Below are 23,011 nucleotides of genomic sequence, written 5' to 3' on the forward strand. Positions count from 1 at the left end.
TTCATTCTCTTCTTCAGTCTCTTATGTCTTTGTAGTAAGTTCAGTCTTGTCACCTGAATTCAGAACAACACATAATGATTGGTGCTAATCATTTACACTGCTATTAAGGCCATTGGTCAGGAATGTGTGCATAGCAAAAGACAGTTATTGCTGTGTTCAAAATATTTAATGGTTATGGACATAAGCAATTGGAAATTACTATTTTGAGGGCTTCTGTCCCCAAGACATTTAATAAACCAGAATAGAAACTTACGTTACTCAAACAAGACTGAATTAAACAAATCTGAACAAACCTTCAGAAACTTGTGTAAAATAAACACATTTATTAACAAAATGTTAGACAAATAGAATGCAATTCTGTCATCTTTGTTCACTGATTGCCTTTTGCAGTCCTGAAAACAATGATATGCTTAATTAAATACAGTACTTCTCTTATAAGATTTATAAAGATTGCCCATTTGCTAAGTTCAAGTGCTTATTTAGAGAGGACTTTGTTGGTTTTTTTTAATTCCCCATCCTTAGCATCAGGAATGTTTTACAGATAGGTAAAATTGCTACATACTTGAACTAAAGTTTTTATCCTTAAGTAAAATATGAAGAATACTTCAAAAGTCTTTGACCATTTTATTAACAAATATGTTTTCGTTAATATGTAGTGGATAAGATTAAATTCAAAAATCATTAAGTAAAATATATGCTTCTGCAGATATAATAAGATTAAAAAAAATGTATTTTAAAAGTCCTAAAAATCCCTCAACATGTTATCTTCTCTGTACTTTCATTATTCTTTCAACATGGTGCTTATTCACTTTATTTCAGCTGTAAGGCTTCTACCTTCACCTCTGTCTCACTTAAGAATCCATAAAAAATTTATTAATTCCTTTAAAACATGCAAAACAATACAGCTTCCAGGAAGAGGGGCCACATAGCCAAAGAGCCATAGAACTCACTGCAAGAGTATTGATAAATAAAACATCAGTTAATTACAGTTTAAGGCTAAATCCTTGGCTGGTGGAAATGGGCAGTCACTATCTACAGCAGAGCCCAGATGCACCAGTCGACTGCCAGCTTCAAGTTCCAAGTCATGGCAAGTTGCTTTGTCTCTCCATAAAGCAGAACATTGTCTAGCTCAATAGTATTCCATTATAATCCTTACATCACTAGGAAAGTTACATTTTCAAAGACAATATGTTGATTTTGAGCCCACACCAATTATATACATTTGAAAGTAGATTTCTCTGAACAGTTAAAAGAAACCTTGGTTCAAACTATTGCATAATATGAATTCAAAAAATCACAAAAGTGCAAATATGTATGTATGTACGTATACACGCAGAAGGAAGCCACACTGCCACTTGCAGTGCAGCCAGCTACCACTATAAGGCATTTATTGCTGTAGATACAGGTCTGTGTTGGGTCACAGGGTACATTTACATAATTGTAAACTTTATCCCTTGGTTTGAGAGACCCCCTGGGAGGTCTTCATAATAGGGGAAGGTGTAAGGCCCGGAACTGCCTGGCAGTGGCACTTTATTTTAGAGCTGGCCTCACTGAAATTGCAGAATAAAGGTTTTATTGCAAAAATATTCTGCACCAAACTGGTAACTAAATTAGTATATCAGCTTTATAGACTTTAGAAGAGCAGATATTGAATGATTTTTTTCCATTTTCCTCTAAGTTAATTTGGCAGAAACAATATCACATTTCCCATTAACTTCTTGAATTCTGAAGACTTTGAATGGCAACTGAACACACTGAAAGGCATCAGTACTAGGAGTAAAATGTTTACTTCCAGCTCCTAGAAATCCATCTCAATGACATTTCTTCAGCAAGTGAAGAGTTATATTTTTAACTGCAAGCATGGTCTCTGTGCAGGTTGGTTTGATCAGCATTTCAGGAAGCAAAAATCCAAAATGGCCAGTGTCACGCAGCTCAAATGCAAATGCATATGGGATGCCATTTTTGTAAGCCCAGTCCATAGAGCTGCCAGAACTCACATCTGAAAGAGGAAATTCAGAGAAAGCATTAAAAATGTTAAATGCAGGTCATGCTGAAATCACCAGAGGCTTCTTGTGGCATTTTGTCTCTGTGACTCAGTGAGTATTCTTGCAACTCCAGCTATTGCTTGCCCTGATCGTGAACACCCTTCAGAGAATAGCATGAACACTCAGCACATGGTGAAATGTGCTCAGCACAATATGGATTAGTCCCTTCATTTTCATAGGAAAAAATTATTATAACTGTTTTGTGTCAAGCAAAACTTTAATAAAAGTGAATATCTAGAATAAAGCCTCAAACTGTTCCGTCTCCATCTGAACACAGTCTGATGCTTTCTTTCCACAAAGATCTCCCAGCTGGACTGGAGAGTTCTGCTGCTCCTAGCTTTAAATTGGGTTTTTTAGGCAATTCATTTGCAGTGAGAAGGAGGAAAGTTGGTAAAGTAATCTGCCATCTTCTCTTTAAAATGCTTTTAAAATTATTTTCATTTGTCTTACTTTCTCACCATTTCCCCACAGCATGAGAGCATTTGCATAGGTGATGTCTAATATTAAAAAACCTTCCTGAGGAAGTGTGCTGCTTATGTTTTTGTCAGAAGAAAGAGTTTTGAAGAAAGAAATAGTTTTGTCTCCATATGTTGATTATCCAAGACACACTTTTTTATACACATAAATCTCTCATGTGCTGTAACCTGTGCAATTCTGGCATCAATTCCCACAGCTTTTCCTTTGACACAGTGACTGACTGCAGTGTAATGAGCACAAGATGATGACTATGCTGTGAGATGGAAGCTTGTGATAAGTGGAACTGTAGCTGAAACACAGCAATGGCAGAGGAGATGCAGGAAGTTACTTGTGAAAAGTCTTTAGCTTTTCACTTTTTTTCAATGTCTATTATCGTTAGCCACAGCATTCAGACCTCAAGGCTTCAGTAAAGAAAAAAAGTGTCTTGTTAAAACCTGTTGAACTTCTTTTTGTTTTATCTCTGTACAGAGAGCTTGCCTGACATATGCTGTTACAACTTAGTAGTGCATTTGCAGTATCTGATAAAGATACGGTTTTCAAGACCTTAGTTTTTCTTTTTAAAAAACCCCATAGTTTTATATGATATGAATATGTTATTTACTGGCTTTTGACTCTCAAGTGCATTTTAATCTCTTTTGTTACATCAGTTGAGTTAATTTTACTGCAATCAACTGACTGAATCAGTTGCAAAACTTTCTTTTGCCGTCCTCACAACCCAAAACCGGAACAAAGTTCACTTTAAATAGTGTTTGCATTCTTTGTTATAATAAGGGTTTTCTCCCTCTTACTGTAGGAAGGTCAAAGTCACAAACCTGCAGAGGGAAACTTACACAAAGTGCTGGATGCAGGGCCATATCTGTATCGTACACCATAGGCTGACTGAAGAGCATTAACAGCATTATAGGCTGCTGATTCCTGGGGAGAAGAAAAAAAATCAAATACATAAATTAGACTTTGAATTAAATACTGTATTGTGATTGGAACCTGAGTCAATGGATCATTGACCTCTGGCACAATGCTGTGTTCCACAGCAGCTAAGTTAAAATGATTGTAAAGGATAAATGCATTATTCATTTTTAATGACAGCAATTCCCTGAAAAACTTGGTTTTGTATTATATAAAAGAGCTCACTGCACCATGAATGATCAGACATTAAGTGTTTGTAATTATAGGTATATTTGTCAATTTAGCAACACAACAAATTTAGATGACATGTAAGACCATGAGATGAAATAATCTCTTTTTTATGCCATTTAAAATTCGTGCATGCATTTTCTGAACATGAATTTCCCAGTTCACTAAACCTTGTCTCTGCTGAGCTTGTGAAGGAGAAATGATGTCTTGTTGACACTCACAGTGATTCAGTGAGCAGAGTGGGAACCAGGAGCCAAGTTCCACTCCTGAATCTCTGATCAGCAGGTAAATGTTCACTGCTGGTCCAGCTTTCTCTGGGGTCTGATGATGTAGTCTTGGAGAGCTCTTTGCACTATTTCAGAAATGTGATTTCAGTCCTGTAGAGGTAAAATCAGTGCCTACATTGCAACAGCTTGCAGCGGAAAGGCTGTTTAGGAGGTTCATGGTTCGTCCCATGAAACTGCGTGCAAAAGGCCTGGCCCATGGAAAATTCTGACTCACATATGGATAGTGCATCGAAACACAGAGAAAGGAAAATTACCCCAAAGAAAAGGATATTGGCAAATATACAGTGAAGGCTGGGAAAACACAGTTGCCTCTCCGTAGAGAACAGGAAATTATTATCTTTGGAGCTAGAAACTCTGGACTTTGAACCACTGCATGAAGCTGCAATTGTTGTTTTAGTTTTATTTCCTTGAACAGGTTTGATTGGTTTACGTGAGTTTTCATGAACTCAGTCCTTACCTTGTTATTCACCAGGCACTAATTGAATACACTGGAGAAGGATTACCCTCTAATTGCCTTCCATTGATTATGTTTCTCCTAACCTTCCACTATTTGCCCTTGTCAGGAGCTGGGATTCTGACTTAATCCTTAGTCTGACCCATGAAGGCTTTGTCGGTCCAAGTAGAGAAGACAGAGAAAACTGCTTTAAATGTCATTCCAGAAATAAGAATAAGTTCATTTTCACTTCCTGATATGCAGGTAGGGCTTTGGTGAGTTTATTTTACACAGTAACTCCTCTTAGCAAATGAAAGAGAACATTTTTATTCCCTTACAAACAATATTGTTAGGCAAAACCAGAATTTTTGGTTTTTTAGCAGAAGGCTGATAGTGCTGGAGACTCTGCCCTTTTCAGCTTGACTTCTTTACACCTCCACTGGAGAGTGTGTGGAAGCAAGGACTGCTTAACTGAGTGTTGCTGAAACTCCTGCAGGGCTGGGATGTGGTTGCCAGCCAGTATAAGGGGTAACCTCTGACTCACCCTAACACCAAAGATGAGAAGGACCTGTCCTGTGGGAGAGGATAGAAGTGCTGTCACTTGGCACTCTTCCTCCAGATGCCTTGACTTCTGAGTTGTGACACACAAGACCCATGACAGGGTTGGAGTTGCTGGACCCTGTGAAGGTGGTGGGGTGGCAGTGTGAGGTCACCATGGTGGCTGTGGCTGCACAGGGCCTGGGAAGGGGAACTCCAGCTGTGGCCAGGAGCTGTTGTCTGGTGCCTGCACTGTCCCAAGTACGAGACTCTGCTGTTCAATCAAACTCTACAAGCAGCTGTGCTTACCATCCCAGGGTCTTAGTGAGGAGCTGGGATGGCCTGACAAGAGGCCTGATGCCAAGGGAGCAGGATACAGGGCTCAGCTGGGAGAGCTGAGAAAACCGGAAATCAAAGTCCTGATAAATGCACCATGGCAAGTAGAACATAGCCACAAATGAGAAGACTCCCTGTGCATGAGTTACTCATTGTACAGCAGTGAGACAACAGATAATCCTGTTGAAATCTTTCAAAGAAATAGTTTGGCAATGTCCATTTAAAATCAGCACAACAGTAATGGGTTCTGTGCAGAGGCAAAAGCTATCTGGAGGTCAGACCAGGAGCACCCCAAGTCCAAGTTCACCCTGGGCATCCCTGGGCACTGTGAACTTTAAGCTCTTAGCCTTGAGGAATGCAGCTGGCTTCCACTGTTAGACCCATGTGCCCCAAAAAGGGACAGTTCTCAACTGCATCATACTGTGCAGGTTAGATCCTGAATAAATCCAGGCAACCAGTCTTTGAACACCCTCAAGGAGAAAATGCCACATAAAATTACCAGATTTTTGCAGAGATGTACACAAACTCAGTCATGCCATATAAGTTCACTGCAAACACTAAGGCAAATGACAGTACAGGAAGAAAAAGGATGAAAATCAGGTGAAATTTAAAACTCTTGAGATGGATTTGTGTTTCTGCTGGTGTTTTTTTCAATCTAAAAGAGTACTTTCATTTTAAGCATCTTAAAAGAGCAGATTTCAGGAGAGTGCTAATAAGAGAGTTGAGCCTAAATTAGAACAGAATATGCATGTTGTGATCAGTACACAGCTCTCCAGTTTCAAAGCAGCTCTGAATAATTGAACACTTTAATTGAAATGGTAACTGACAGCTCACTAGAATGATCTGACCCAGACAGAAACAGCCTTTCTTCTGCTCAAAATTAATCATAGCCCACTGTTAGCACCAAAAGCTATTTATCTGCTATGCATGTGGGGTCTTACTGTTTTCCACTGCACACCGCCCACGTAGACCAGCAATGCTTGTTCCATCAGTGTCAGGAAACAGAGATCTATCACTTTCCAGCTCATTGCAACTTCCAAGAGAACTGGGGAATCCGAAACCTCAGCCTAGGTCACCGTTTTTGGGACTTAAACATTAAAACCCATACATTTGTGAGCCACCAGGTGATGGAGCCTTTAGCTGTATTAAAACACACAGATAAATAACCAACAAGTATTCCCTTAATTTGCACTTTGATCCCTATAAAGAGCTTTATAAATAACAGGAAATTACTTCAGTTTCCCATTTCAACCTCTTGGTTTTGACCAACCACAATGAAAAGAAGTATGAAGTTCAAATACTGACAAGATATTTAGAATTGGTATTTGGTTTTCATTTGTCCATGGGAATTGTTTAAAATAGTTTTTTGTTCCTTTAGGTCTGTGCTCCACTCCTTCTGATGAGAAGCCTGATCTAAGTTCTTGCAAACCTCAGGAACACCTTCTAAACATCAAAAGTTGGGATCCTTTGGTCTAAAAGCAATGGGTGGAAGGCAGAATGTGTACAAGCTGAGGGGCAGTTATGTCCCATTTCAGAATGGAATTATCCCTTAAGCAACACGAACAACAAAATATACTGATGTGCATGAAAACTCTCAGATAAATCTTCCTTCTCATTACAAGTAATTTCCCATCTATAGCATCTGCTATTGCCTTATATTACTCTGGACATTTTAGTCAGATACCCAATAATCATATACTTGCAGAGAAGCTGCTGATTCTTCTTAACACTACGTCTTTACCTTCTTCTCTGTTGTTTGTTCTTAAAAAAATATACTTGCACCTGCTGATCTTCAAAGGAATGAGAACCTCTGATTTTAAATTCCCAGTCTGTTTTTTTGCTAACTAAATTGTCATCAATTCACTGGGGAAATTCCTTTCTCCTTATCATTACCCAAAAGAATGTGAAGGTAGAATAAAAAAAATAAAAATCATAAATTTACCCACTGTCATTACAGGGTTTGGTGATCAGTCCCCACAAGTCTCATATTTTTAGCTCCTCTGGCTGCTTAGTTAACTTCTAATTTGCTCTGTTTCACAGGAATGGCATCAGACAGAAGAATGTTTAATAGCTACTGAAATTAAGTGTCTCAACAGAAATAAACCTACAAAGAGAGTTTAGTTTGTGGAGTCCTGGCTGCTCAGCCTCCTGAGGGAACAGCTGAGTGAAACTTCAGTGAAGCCCCAGGGACTGACAACATCATTCATTCTGCACAGGATAAATCTAAGGTGCAGTTAAGCTCCTTTAGAGAAAACTAGCTTAGACCAGCAAGTTAAAAGTCATTGCAACTTTCAAGGTCAAAATGGGAGATAAATGGAATATGTAATTTTACTCAGGACTGAGGGTGAAAGAAAGAGGCTTGGAACTGGTTGGTGCAATGTGGGTCTGTGAGCAGGAGCAAACAGAGAGCAAAGCTTAGCCATGTGTCCCTCAGAGAATAAGACATAAGGGGGGTTTGATGAACAGGAGGTTGGCTAAAACAGACCTCAGACTGCAAGCAGAGGGAATAGCTCTGCATTTGGATGAGCATGGAATACATGAAATGTACTCATCTGTGAATCAATAGGCTTACATCAAAAAGTGTACTATTTTTAATTTGTTTTTCTAATATAGAGAAGTTCCTGGTTTTAATTACCTGCTTGTCTGAAAGGGTTAAAAACACTATGTCTGACCTGAATGATACATAGTGCAATTGAAGCTTTAATTTTGGTGAAATCTAAGAGATTCCTCCTTGAACTGATAAATATAAACAATTTCAATTTTATTTTGTTCATAACATTGGAGATGATCTTCTTTGTGCTCCTAGAGTTTAAGTTCTGAGCATGAAGAGACAGAATTTCAGCTAGATGCCCAAGGACCTAACTACGCAATTCCCATTACAGTTAATTAAATAAAATGATAATAACTATAATTAAAATTAGGGATTTAACCTACAAAGTAATTTAAAGGGACTGATGGATGAAAGGCATGATACCATTTTAATCAAATCACCACTGAGTCATGGTGAGTGAAGGTTATATAACCAGAAATGTGATTGCAAGTGGATCCAGAATAAATACTGCTCAATATTATATATGTGCAAAGTATTGAAGAATCAAGTCTCCTCTTAAGACAAAATGTGCCAAAAATATACAGAGGAGCCCAATCTCCAAGCTTTAATGTACTTACCACACAGTTGAAGTTTGGAATGGTTGCATATTTGTAGGAGTAAGGGTACAGCAGCATCTGTGCATAGGCATGGAAGGACAAATAGGCTTTTATTTGTTTCCGGTGTTTGCGGAGAAAGTGAGCAACAGCCTTCACTTCAGGCTCAGACTCGGGGAAAGGACCACAGTAAGTGTCATCACATGGGTGCAGTGAAGCTCCTTCATCTAGAGGTTGAAAGACAAAGTTGGTGTGAACAATCACAGAGAAATTCCAAGGGTCAGCTTCTGGCTGCTCAGCCTCTTTTGGCCCATGTGCACAAGTGTGAAAAGCAATAAACAAATTAAATTGCTTTCTTGTGCCTGATGGGCATGAGCCTGGGGGACCTCAGTGCAGCAATCTGCTTGTTCATCTCATAGGCACACCAAGCTCCTAATTGGCCCACTACTGGTGATTCTCCCCAGAGGATACAAGGAGAACCTGACTTCACTGCATTTTCTTCCTGGCTTTTTGCATCAGCATTGCAGTATTAAAACTATTGATGGGTCTCAGTTGGTCTATTTGAAATCAGAGAGCTGTACCTCTTTCATTAGTCACTCCCAGGACAAATCTAGCCTTTTACAGCTTTTAATGTATTACCTATGACAGTGGTGGTTACAATGGTAGGTAACTTCAACAGGGATTATCTTAAAAACATGATAATAGCTCCTGACTACTGCCTATTTTTACCCCTGCAAACCTCATGAAAAAAAAAAAGTAAAGCCACACGGGATGACTGCTCAGTCAGCTAAAATAGTCACCTCAGTTTGCACAGGGCCTAACTATGCTTCAAGTTTGGGGCAGGGGTTCAGTTTTGAGGATATCTTTGTGTCAACCTGCTCAGGTGGCAGCAAGCTGCACACGAGTAGCCTGCATATAATATGCCACGAGGTACTGAAAGATGAAACTTAGGAAAGGAGATGTGGTGGTGGCTCCTTTATAATTTAGCAATTCTGGATCTAAGCCATTGTCTCATTTACAGCTTAGGGCCTGGGCCTAAAAGAACAATATTTATGCAAATCTACTCTGCTCTTTTATCCTCTGCAATTTCAAAATACCACACGTTTTACATTGACCTGCAGAATAATAATAGTTTGCTTGCAAACTTCCCTAGAGCCATCAGGGACTTACAACAACAGTGTTTTATTAGCTTTCCTTTGTATAGTAAGTACTGCCACCTCCAATTAATATGAAAAGAGCTGTGTGTGAGAAGGCATAGTGCTATCAAGTAAAACAGGGTTATGCAATCAACCTAATGCCAAAAAAAAAAAGAAAAAAGAAACAAATGGAAGAATTTCATGCTGCAGTTTAATTTGTAAGATGAAAATTGAGGTTACCGTTCAATGGCCAAGAGGTTGGGATTTCAAAGGTATTAGTGCTTGGATTGCAGTGGATATGGAAGGGTTATAGAGAGGGCAGATGGTATTCTCCATGCAGAACAGATGGCCACCAAGTCATCCAAATCCCAAGAGCACTCTGCCTCAATTTCTTATCAGGTAATATAGCTGCAGGAGAGCTATTGAACAGTCTCCAGAGCCTTTGCCTTTTCTTCTTTTTTTTTTTTTTTTTAATGGATACTTCATCTCCTGTTTCAGTGTTGTATAGTAAATCATGGCAATGGATAACACTGTTAATAAACAGTGGATCCCTACAAGCCAATGATAAAATGATCAATGGTAAAATATGGCTTAGTTTAGAGACTTACAGGGAAGGAAAAAACCTCTCTAAACTGTTCAGCCTACTATGGTGAGCCATGTACCATCCCAGAGGTAGTTAATGCTTTACCTTAAGTGCAGCCTAGCTGGTGATAAAAAGAGGAGGTTTCCATGGTGGCCTTGGATAATGTAAGGGTATGCTCAATTTTCATACTGGAAGTTCTTTAAGTAACTCAAGAATGAAAACAGAGTTGGACATTTCTAAGTTACAGTCATAAGAAACAAATTAAATTGTGTAAAATGTTACCATGCTGTCTTGTTTTTGTACCTGATAGCATACCAGGGGAGGACAAGGATCCTCTAACATCCATAATGAGACCAAATGAACAGAGGAAATATGTGCCAAGACTGATAAAACCAGTGCTCTGGTATAGAAGAAAGACTGAGAGGATGAATGAGCTGGAGCATGGTTTTCAAACTTCCTTGCAGCCACTTCTGCCAATATGGGATATTGTCCTCAGTGAGCAGTGGGGTGCACTGGAAATTGGGATGTGCTGGAAATTTTAACTCCTACTATTGCTCTCTTGGAGATTTGGATGCAACCACTTTAACTTGATTTGCCCTATGACTTAAATTAATTTTAAGTAACTGATTATTTCCTTTAAAGTTGCTATTATTTCATTATCATTAAACCATTGTACTACTTATTGCACATATACGTGCATTGCAAGAAGAGCATTTCTACCCAGAGTTCGTGCTGCCAGTATTCATGTGGGTCTGTGTGCAATTTGTGTGCACTCTTTTGAGCACAGGTTGCTGCAACATGAAATCTAGCAGTGATATGGCCCTTGGCTTGGTCCCTAGAGAGTCATAAAGCTTACATCAAAGTCCTACACTAGAAAGGAAGAGGAAAGCAGATGGGATGCTGTGTTATCAGCACTGACTAGCTCACTGCTGATAGCATTTGGTGGCTTTGCTGAGGCCAGAGTCTGCCACTGCACACCTGCCTGGAAGCCCCACTGTGAAGTTCAAGCCTGTCTGAAAACTCTTAAGTGCAACTGAACTGAATGGAAAGGTTTTTACAAGCATCTGCAGTTTTAAATGTTAAACACACCATGATTACACAAGCCTCAAAGTGTGATATGATCCAGATTCTGCTCTGACTCATCTAATATCAGGTATTAATGAGAATGCCAGGTGACTGGTTAGGGTCATCTGAGTACCAGTCAGCTCAGTTCATGAAAGACCTTTTTAGTCTCCATTAAAATAGACAATTAGACAGACTTTAGGGTCCAAAGCCGGAAGCTGAGCATGTGCTTTTTTGGGATGAGAAGCAGACTTGAAAGAATTTTTATTTTTTAAACTTGAGGTGGGGACCAGTCTTTCATGTCAGTGCAGGGGAGAAATGCAACAAGTAGGGGATTACAGCACACAACACGCGTGAGTATTGTTACAGTTTCTCTAAGCCTAGAAAAAATACTTTTTTGTATGAAAACTAAGCAAATATTTTTAGGACTGAATAAAAAATGTGTTTTGATACAGTGACTAGGGAGCAGGAAGAGGGAGGAGGAACCCAAGAAAAATTAATTGGAATTAGAAAGAAAATGCACTCTGTATTAATTTTGCACTGATAGGTACCTAACATCTCTCAACACACTACAAGAGAACTGATCATTCCAGTTATACCAGTAGCTGTTTTCTGAACAGTAAATGGGTGTCCCCAAAAAATACCTGCAGTTGTGACTTATGCACTTAAGTAAACAATGGTACCAGTGATGCAGGACTCGTTCATTATTGGAATGAAATACCAATATTGCCGGATGGAATGTGCCTGGGCTCGTCTGGGCCTTGCTGCTTGACCAGAGGCGGCAGCTGAGGTGGTTTCACCTCAGAGACACCTTTGGCTGGCTGGATGCTGCAGCTGGGCACTTGGGACAAGTCCAGGCATGCAGGAGCTCAGGTTTACCTCTGGCAGAAAGGCTTTAGGCGAGGTGAAGGAAAAGAAGTCGGGTTCTGCTGGAGGGTTTAGATCCAGAGCTTTATTCCTGGCACACAGGCCTCTGAATGCAGCAACAACTGCGTGGTTGCTGTGTCTTTGAACCCCAGGGAGAGGGGGAGGGAAGGGGTAGGTATGCCACCAACCAGGTAAGGGGGGGAAGTCTCAGGGGACAAATGACACCTGGATGGCCCAATGTCCCCAGGGCTGAGAGGCATCTTTTGAACTTCGCCAATCACAATGACACCCTTGCTGCAATGCCAAGACTGATGGACAGCAGTCAGCAGGGGGCAAGGAGAAGGGAAGGGAGAGGTTATTGGCACACCTGGGGAATGAACTGGCATGGACAGGCTATTACATCACACCGCAACAGTTCATTTTAACGTTATTTTTGCAGCATAAAATTGCCTTATAGATTGTGATAGCAGCCCTGGGCCTGTCTTCTGTAAAGAGGGTTTCTCAACTAACACAGGCTTTCTGTAAATGCTTCTATCTTAGTCCTCTCCTTAGAGCAGGTAGAGTTGAAAACAATTTGAAGCAAATTTCACAGGTCCATACTGGATTGGATGTAGGCATCTGTCCACACTCACTTTTATCTTTACAATTTTCAAAGCCCTACTTAAAGAACTCAGCTGTTTCAAGCCAGAGTGTATAGTGTTCACCCCTACTGCAAGAGTATTGTGGAAACATCTTGAGGAAGAGGGAGGGGCTGAAGGCAGGGCCCTTGCACTACACAAGCACAATTTCTTGTCTTTACAACATTGTAATATAAATAAGGAAGGTGGGCTAATGCTGGCTGAGGCAACAGCTGCACAGAGAACTAAAGGAAGTGCCTTAAGATGGGACAGCAGGTTTATATTGCTGTATTTAAGTGTTCTTACTTCTTTACATTAGAACCTTTAGGGGCTGCTTACCCCTGTGTGAATTGCACAATCTTTAGGTAAGATTTAAGAAAATACCATTTTTTCTTGGTGGATCCATTCCAAATCTTCTGGTAGTTACTTCATTACTGCTGCGTTCTCTATGAAAAATTTTTATGAAGTACTTACAGAACTGCTGGGAGTTTAAAATTGTATCTCCATGCATTTAGAAGCACCTTCTTTCTTTATTAACTCACTGATAATAATGGCCCTAAGGACACTGAGGCCAGCAAAGTCAGTCTGACATTTCCAAAGTTAAATAATTTCAGAGAAATGGCAAATTGAATAAAATGAAGCTTGAAGTGTTTCCTGAAGCTACAGTTAAAAGGTAAGATTTACAGGTAAATCTTGAAAAGTCATGGTTCATTTTCAATGTTATGCTTCAAATTATTTATATGATTGCCAAAATACAGAATAGCTGTATGTGTGATTTAAAAAATTTTGCCACATTCTCCATGACAAGTTTTTACTAATGATAAGGTCTGTTTTCCCAAATTTGAGAACTTTTATTTTTTTTAGAAGTTAGTAGGAAGATTTGAGCCTTGGCTTATGGCTTTATGGGAAGAAAAACTTCAACTATGGAAAAGAGGACACTTCACAACAGATGTGATCTAACCTACCTGGATAATTACCTCTGCTGAATAAGTAAATACAGGGTAATCTGGAGTGGAGGACCAAAGTATCTCCATACTTACCACACCATTTCACTTTCCAGTTGCGATTAGCATCAACACCATGGCAGTGAAACCTCATGTTCTTTGATCTTGTTTTTCTCCAAAATCGATCCTAGCATAAGTTACAAAATATTTAAATAGCAATATTACTCTATTTTGGCAAAAATCTATTTGTACACATAACAAATAAACCCTGGTAAACATATTCAGTATTCTGTTTTAAATGGAATAATTTATTTCCAAGGCACAAAGTGATGGACCAGATTTATGCAGAGTCACCTTTGAATAATGTAATAACTATTTGATCTTTCTTGTCTGAATAATTTTTCAAATAATACTACTGCCATCACTTACATTTGTCCAGCTGAAATGATATCCATCCACATTAAATACAGGCATGATATAGAAATACAGCTGAGTTAGCATCTTTCTCATGTCAGGATCAGTCTGGTATGTCTGAAGAGCCTAAGCAGAAAAGCCAAAGAAAATAGTTTCCATAATAAAAATTATTTCCCAATTAAGTATTGTGATGGTCTATGACAGTCAGGAAGCATTTGGCAATACAGAGGTCTGCTCTCATGGCAGCACAGACATCCTTCTAGCTGTGCCCAAAAGGCTGACATCTTCCTGTAAATGTGATTCAGACAGTGTGTGAACATGTGAAAAAGGTGTTCTAAAGACCCTATTCTCTCTGCTTCTCAGTTGCTTTCAATACTCAAGAAAATACAACTCATATTTCAGAGAAGAAAATGCATGCAAAATTTTTCTTGAGGTAAGAGCTGAAAGTCAGTGGGATAGATTCTTAGTTGAAGAAATGAGTTTAGCTCCTGTAAGACAGTGCAGCCCTGTTGTTCCCACTAGGTGATTTGATAAGGTCTTGAAGCATTTAAGGCTCAGATTAACAACACAGCTTTTGTTTGTATTCAAAGTCGCTTACTATATGCACAGTTATCAATACAGGCAATTTATTCCCTTACAATTTAGACACCTCTCTATTTTTGGAGAACCTTTAGTATATAGGTTAGTAAAAGAAGTCTAGGTAGGGAAAGTTTCTGGTTTTTTATCCATTCTGCATCTTAGAAAAATGCAGCAAAACCAGAGGCTACTCAGCAGTTCTATTTGCTAGGGCCGGACATGCTCCTTTACCAGTTCCAGGAAGCTTATACTCCCCATTCTCTAGCAAATACTGTCCCTTGACATAGCCGGGCATCAAATCTGCATCCTTCAAAGTTTAGTTCCTGATTTTATAAGAAATCCAGTGCTTCATGTGGCAGGTGGAAAGCATATCACACTGATGCTGGGTTCAGACAGATGCCAGAGCCTGGCTCCTCTCCTCCTGCTACTGTGATTACAGCCTTCTGCTCTGCAGTATTTCTGGCCCTTCAGATCTGAAGAGTAGCATGTGTTTGGGGAGCAAAGGGAAACATTTGCTCTGAAATAAACTAAGCTAAATGCTTTTCAATTGACAAATGCTTGGGAGCAGTGTGAAGTACAGGAATTCAATACTTCTGGGCTCCTGATGATGCAGCTGTTTGAATTACTGAAGCTGCCATGGGAGCTGATGGATGCTTTGTGTGGAATATCTGTAAGAAATAACCATATATTTGGACAAGTCTGGAGCTGAAATTTACTCATGGAGGAGTATGGCATTTTTTTCTTTACTGAGGGGATTAGGAGGACTTGTAAATACTTCTCCTATGTGGTTCATTAACTGTCCCTCTGTTGTGCAGTGCTTTCTCCTTGCCCAGCTTCATCTCACCCTCCCGAAGTGCTCTGCACGTGCAAGTCCTTCAGCCTCACTGTCAGATCCAAAGCAGCACATGATCCTTGTGAAAAGACAAGTCACCCAGTGCTACTCCACACCCAGCTCCTCTGCTCCAGCCAGGCAAGAGGAGGGGACAGTGAGAAACACAAGGCAAGGCAAAGCACAGAATGAAATGGGACAGGATGGTGTGGAGCATTGCACCTTAGGATGAGATCCTGAAAGAGATCTTGTTTGGAGGGGAGAAGAGAATGACAGTGTGCTTTTGAAGGGAATCTTGATGGACTGCCCAGGAGAAAGCCCCAGCCAATGAGGAGGTCATGGTCCCTGGTCCATTTGCCTGAAATTCCCAAAGAATTCATAGCTGGTCTTGCATTTAGATTTGATTTACTTGTATTAAAAAGCCATATCAAGTATTCAAATAGGTTTGGATAAAAAAAATGGTGTTAAGGGAACTGCAAAAAAATTAGTTTTGCCAAAACACTGATTTCTCAAATCTATGGTTACTCAAAAACAATGACCATGAAAATAAGGACTGTGTGTTATTGCTATTTCACAGGCAGGTGACATGTATTGAAGTAAACAGGGCTACTGTGTGCATTAGGCTGGCCCTGCACTTAAATCTGGACAGGATTAAGAGCCTATGTGATGAGTATGGATGTTAAACTGGTAAAATTGTTCTTACAGCTGGAAACAGAACAAATCCATGCTCCAAAATGTGAGTTAAAGAAAATGAACATTTTTATCTTGCTTATTTCAGAAGTAGTAGTAGGGAGAAGTAATTTAGCTGAGGAGAAAATTAAGCATCACATACCACTTCCTTGATTTTTTATTGCTTTTCTATTTTTAGAGAGTATTAGCAAATTAAGCTCAGGTTGTGTACCCATGGTGGGTATCTACATACCAGTGATGATGAAATTGGTATATGTGTTTGTATCTGTATTTTGTGTGCTGTCAGTTACATTGGTAATTATGCATTTTGTTACACTAGGCTATATTTTATGTTTTAAACTGCAATGCTGTAAGACTAAACTCTTTAAAACACTTTTAAAATCATCTCCTTAAAATAACTACAGATAATTAATTAATGTAAGGTAATACACTGCTTAAAATTGCATGAATGAATTTTGCATATTTTTCAGAAGCTTTCCAAATTTGCAAAAAGTGGCATAATGAAAATATTTGAATTAAGACTTTTTAATATACAATACGTTTTAAATCCTGTGAAGAATATATTTTCCTTGCTAGGTGAAAGAACCACTATTTAGAAACCCAAAAAAAATATAGGCAGCAAAATGTCAAGTTTTATAGTGACTTTGTGTTATTTTAATGCCTGTTGTCATTGACAAAATACTAGAAGAGACTTTGGAAAGCATTATAGTCCCCAGTAATAATCCTCAAAATTGAAAGTATTAGCATTGGTTTAGAGCCAAATTGTCATTCAATTCAGTTCTTTAAAGAATATATGGGGCTTAAAATAACTTTGTCACCCTTTTAGAGCAGTATTTCATTAAAAATATAATGGATCTAGAGTGGCTTTCTTCTTTGAAAGCAAGCAGATAGTGTGAGATCATATTCACTCTTTCTGCTGAAAATACATCTTTCATACTGCTTTTATCTGGTATTTTTATTTGATGTATGTAATCAGGCAGCACAGACAGTGGAATCTTTGGCAATGAGCCCTGCAGTTCCCAAGGTGTGTCCTTGCTGGAGCAAAGCCCACAACTTGCTTTTTGTGACGTGACTCTGGGGTCCTCCCAACAGGGGTCATGGGAACCACCTCCCCACCCTCCCGGCCGTGCTGAAAGGATTTCTCTCTGCTGTGACACGAGCAAGGTGAATAGGAACCATTAGTGAATTAACTACATTGTGGTGAGCAGAGAGCTCTCAGAATATGGGTTGGTTCTGCTTCCCCATCATGCAATCAATAGCAGCTTTGCTGCTGAATGTGCAGGGAGCCAGAGCAGCTCAATAAACGCTGAATCGTGTTATTAGTGAGTGAACAGATGATGGAGGAACGCTGCCAACGCCGTGCAAGCAATCTGCCTGGGGGTGGGGAGAGCACCAGGGACTAATAGGATGGGGCTCCATCATCTGGATCAGCTGGGTGATGGTTGCTCATAGAGCTACAGCAGCTTAGGCTGGCTGAGGATATGGTCCAGAGGAAATTTAATTTAGAGGACGAAGTAAACAAAAGAGCTATATTGTAAACTGCCAAGGCAATAAAGGCAAGAGTGCAACATGGATTTAGGATGCAGTTAGGCTTTTTATAAAATCAGGGGATTGAGTGAGAAGGACAAAGCAAGGAGACAGGGTTGGGAGAAACTCTGAAATCCCAATTGAGCTTAATAAGGATTTGCTATCCCACAATTAATTATTATTAAATGTAAGGTAACAATCAGCTTTGGCTCTTTCTGATTTTGAATTAAACAATCATACTGAATTAAACAGTTACTATTTTAGCCCAAAGAACTGACTCCATTTACTGCTCTGCCAGAAATTGCACAAAACTGCTTCTCGGAAAACAGGATTAACTCTTCCGTGCCATTATTCAGATATCAGTTAAAACAGCTTTTCTGACAATATTTTACTTTTATCTGGACATGTTACACTTTAGCAGGCTGACACTATGATCTGCCGTTCTGGCCTTCATTGCCACTTTATCAGTTTAGCAAGTTAGTAATTAGCTCTGTCTCTGCTCTTGGAAACAGTGCAGCTTTTTATCTCTGTTTTCCCTTTTACTGCTAGTGTCCTGCTTTGGCATTCAAATCACAAGCAGAGTGGTAAGCCCATTATTAATGCTAAGATACAGCTGAGTATTTAAAAACAAATGGCTTAAAACAAAGGGTCAAATTTTTTAAGGCTGAAGCTTGAACTGTGTCTGATTTATCGTTTTTGTTTAATACAATGCAAAACCTTCCTTCCTCTTTGAAGGCATTTACCACAGGAGAAAACCCAGAAACAACTGAGAAAGAGGAGTGTGTTGCAACTACTCCTCAACACCCATAAAAAGAATCTGACAAGAAGGATCTGCAGAATCCCAAAGACTTGACTGTGTAGCTCCTTAAGGATGCAGATGGCAAAGATGCTGAAGCAGAGAAGAGGCAGAGGGACGATGGTGGGATGGACATGTTAGAGAAGCAAACAGCCATTCCAGGAATCTTGTGCAAGGCTGGGACCACTCAAACAAGGGCAGGATCTTGTGGGAAAGAAGATGCATAATTACACAGATCTTAGTAGAAGCTGGAGAGCCAACTTGGTTCCACTCAGAGAGGGAGTACAAAAGGAAAAAAGAAAAACCTCTTAGATACCAAACAAGCTATGGGCTGCCTATCTGGGAAAAAAAAGGCCTGAGTTATTCTGAAGCACTGTGAATGCTTTGAAAGGAGCAACACAGATTTCTTTACTAGTAATTGTATGAAATTAGTGCCCACCAAGATATAGGCCTCTGAAAAATGTAATTATTGAATTTTGCATACTAATGGTGTTGCTCCATGGTAGTACATATTGAGGGAAACATATTCAAGTGAGTTCAAGAGAACTGACTTGAATACATGCTTTAATTAAATTCTTGAGACACAATTAAATACTTAAGATACAAACAATTGTTTCTAATTCCATTTCTGGAACAAATGAATTGTCCAACATATGGAATTTTCTTTCACAGTCCTTTTTCATGCTCAGTAGTGTTTCTGCATATCTGCAGTTTTACTGAGGCCCTAATTACTCAGTACCATCATACAGGAGTGGACTGCTAAAATACAGAGCAGAATTTCTTCCTCAGGGCAACTAATGTGTTGGAACAACAATGTGAATTCTTTTCATGTCTTGAAGAAGAACATACCCAGCAGCCTAAAAGCCTTCAGGGGGTAGAATCTGAATGTCCTAGTGATGAATACTTAAATAAGAATTTACAGGAGCAAGTGTCATTGAGGAATTCCTATTACAGGCACAACACAGCTGCAGTGTTACTTTTCTTTTATCAAGATCTACTTACATTGTGAAAAATTAATAGCTGCAAGCAAAATTAAAGCACTTTTTACCTTCTTAAGGTCATGGGTAGTTAGAAAGATGCAGCTGAGTAGCTGAAAGTGCACACAAAAAATAATGCAGTACTTCCTTTTGGAAAACTGAAAAACAATTTTGACTGGTTTTTTTTATTTGTTATCGTCAAGGTGTGACAGCAAAGGAAAGATCCTTCCCTAAACTGTCTTATTGTTGAATAAAACCTGGGAAATTCCACCACGGATCAAAAGAGACAGAGATACTTCACAGCATAAAAATGGTTTGCCACAGTTGCCTTTAAAACAATGCATCACATGCCTCGTTGTGGTGATACCATGGTACTGCACTCCAACTTTTTGGCATTGGCTTAGATTTTATCCAAAAAAAAAAAAAAGGCATCACAACCGAGGCCCCAGATCAGGAAACTCTTATTGATAGTGTTCCCTGCTACTTTAGTTTCCTTACCCTCAGAATTGGTGCAGACTTTCAGTAGCAAGCATGTGCTAGAGAGATGCAGATACTCAGAGAGAAGTGGTGTATAGGATGGCTGCCAAAAGAAGGGAGCACATTCAGAACTGAAACAGCTGTGGAATGGCAGGGAGACGTTGAGTAGAAGCAGAAACTACTACAGGTAGGTGTGAACACTGCACATGAACTTCAAAAGGCAAGAACAGCATTTGCAGGATGGAAAAAAATCATGAGGATAAAACAAATTCTGCATTGGTACCAGTGCCTCTTGCTGCTGAAAGGCTGATGAATGAAGTGCTGAGTGAAGAGGCTGGAAGAGGTGATCTCTGATGGAGAAAAAACAAACAGTGTTTCAGGCAGAAGCTCCTGACAGAGAAGGATGAATTAGCTAAAGACAAGTAAGGCTGAGTGTTTCAAATATAGATATGGCAGGATGAAACAGATGGATTTTTTCAGATAATGAATATACAGGGAGCACTCAGAGAAGTCCAATTTTTTCTTTTTTTTTCTGAAATTAGGCAGCTAAAAAGACAGCTGGGGAGACTAGAATATGGTAAACAATTAAGATTAAGCTCCAATGATTGTATTGTGTTTACTGAAAGAGCTGCAGACATTCGTGGAGAGATTGACACCAGATGACTGGTCCTTCAAGGTGAAAAAAACCCAGTTTTTGTGGTGCCATCACCACCACTGGCACCTGTGAAGGAGGCTGCAAGGGGGGGGTAAAACAGCCCTGGGAAGCTTCTGCCTCTCCTAAACCAAGGGTAAACTAAAAATTGATCAACTGGAGGAAAACCCAGATAGGAAGATTTCACACAGTAAGAAGATGCAATTATTTAAAGAGCAGCAAATATTTCACATTAAGCCAACATCAGCTAAAGAGCTTTAGCTGAAGGGAACAGATTTTGGAAAGAAAGAGCATCCAGCTAAAGGGTGAAAGGAAAAAGCTGCAGGTATAATGTTTGTTTTGGCCTTGCATGCCTCTCATTCACTTTGGAATATTTCAACCTTTTTCAAAAGCTCTTCAGATTTTTGAGGACCATCAGTCAAAGATACTTTAGGAACAGTGGCATACCTGTACCCAGGAAAGGACTGGCCCAAATGTCTGATTTATATGGAGAGGCAGTCAGGTCCTTGCTTTCTTTCCTCTGTGGTTCAAAATTTCCACTTGGAGAACTCCAAAAAATGGAGACGGAAAGCCTATCACAGTGGGTGGAACACATTGTCTCAAAGAATAACTAAATTTAGGTGTAATGAGCATCCTTTGAAATAATCTTAGTCTGAACCCCTGGGATGTGGGAACACAGCATTTCAGTTGTACCTGTTCAAAAGACTTTAGTTGGTTGACAAGTGATAGATCAAGTGTATAATCTTTAGGAAACATTATTGTGTTGCTTCACATAACTATCTTGCACACCCCCAAGATCAGACTATTTCTGAAGTGGGTGAAAAAACTGATATCTGAATTTGATAATTAGGCAGTATTTCAAGGCTCTGGTAGTTACAGATAACAGAGGGAAAGAAATTTTCTAAATCCTAAAGGACTGCTGGTTTTGATGGAGCTCAGCAAGACCCAGCAATGATCCAGAATGTGAAGCTGTTTTCCTGACAGTGTGGGTTTCAGCACTGGAATGAATGACTGAGTGCTGCTCTGACTGTCGATGCAGGAGATTGCAGATGTTTTGTCCATCAGGACACGGACTGTGGAATTTTGTAGAATGAGTATAAGTGCTACACTGGCTTTCAGCAGATCTTAAACTAAGAATACTTACAGCTTTATTGCCTTCTGAGCACATGGCCTGAGCAGAGCAGAAGAAGAGCCAACCCTTTTTAACACTGTCTGTGTCTCCTGCTTGGCCCTGCATCTGAGTGCACTGCTGTCCTGACTGAGCTCTGGCTCTGTGCTGCTCCTCTAGCTGGCTGCACTCAAACACTTCATAAACATTCTTGAGGAAGAATCTGAGGTCTTGAATGCTGCAAAATTCCTGGTAAAGACTGCTCTCTGGGGCCTGGTCCACAAGCCTAATGGCTGGCTAATTGGCAGTATGCATCCCATATGCATCCCACGAGGTGACTCATAAATCAGTCTCAGGCTGGGAATAGTGGGGGCAGATGTTGCCACTTTGCTTCTTACACAGTCTGTGTGTCTCTCTTGGCTCATTATTATGGAGTGAAAAGATGAGTTTCTAGCCTGGTTTTGGAATAAATCAATACCAATGTCAGCATGAAAAAAAAAACCCAACAAACATCAAAATACCTCTGAGAACTGCCCTCAGCCTTTAATTTCTTTTTCTGGGGGCTACATGTTTGCTCCCTGGGAGGATGATGAAGTCCAAATGCATTATCTTGAATAATTTGGGAACTCAAATAATTGTGACCATTGTTGAGGATGGGAGAAGAAGGTGGTGAAGGTCACTGCATTTCCAAAGTGTGAGACTATTTTCACCTTCATTTGAGGCCCTGATGAGGTCACTCCTTTAGGGAGATGCATTTGATCTTAATAGACATTACAGGTGACACTGGATTCTTAAAACATTTTGTCAAGAACAATCAGTGCATGCTTCTTGAAGATTTTTAATTACATTTCTTGAATTTTCTAATCTTGAAATACAAATTCCTGCATCAGAAATAAAGAATAACTCAACTCAAAGTCACATCTCAGCTATGCTGTGTTCTGAAAATATTGTATGAAAGACATCTCAAGGTTATACATCATTGAAATGGATCAAATGGCAGCATTTATTAGAGGGAAGAAAGTCAAACCAGATGTAATGGGAATCCTCATCTGCTTTCACTAAAATTGAAACAGAATCTAGGTTTGATGTTAATTTGAATAGCAGCCTGTGAACCATAATACAGATTTTTAAAGAAATGGTAAAATCCTAAATTTAAGGTCAGGATGATTTGATAGCTGAATTCTACTTCTACTCTCACAATGAATAGGAGCTAAATGTTCTTACTTAACATATATACACATATAACTGTATTTTTGCAAAATAGCTATAGCTATTATGTCTTTGTTTCTGTGAGGGCTATTTAATTTTGGATAAATACATTATATATCTGAATTTTGTTTCTAAAGTCTACTGCTTTCTACAA

The 23,011-nt window shown here is 39.4% G+C and overlaps 1 protein-coding gene across 1 annotated transcript in view; it reads right to left on the bottom strand.

The window, feature by feature from the left end:
- Positions 1-299: 299 nt before the first annotated feature.
- The window catches only part of CPA6 (carboxypeptidase A6), an 81,398-nt gene continuing 58,686 nt past the window's right edge, over positions 300-23,011 (bottom strand). The window contains exons 7-11 of the mRNA XM_071420527.1: positions 14,032-14,142; positions 13,699-13,789; positions 8,418-8,620; positions 3,353-3,437; positions 300-1,999 (exon numbers count right to left, since the gene is read on the bottom strand). Of these exons, the coding sequence (XP_071276628.1) occupies positions 1,812-1,999; positions 3,353-3,437; positions 8,418-8,620; positions 13,699-13,789; positions 14,032-14,142 (678 nt within the window). The 3' untranslated portion in view covers positions 300-1,811. The remainder of the gene's footprint in view (positions 2,000-3,352; positions 3,438-8,417; positions 8,621-13,698; positions 13,790-14,031; positions 14,143-23,011) is intronic.

The sequence above is a fragment of the Agelaius tricolor genome, unplaced genomic scaffold (genome assembly GCF_023055355.1).
Source record: "Agelaius tricolor isolate 1412-34295 unplaced genomic scaffold, bAgeTri1.0.p SCAF_2, whole genome shotgun sequence".
Taxonomy (NCBI): domain Eukaryota; kingdom Metazoa; phylum Chordata; class Aves; order Passeriformes; family Icteridae; genus Agelaius; species Agelaius tricolor.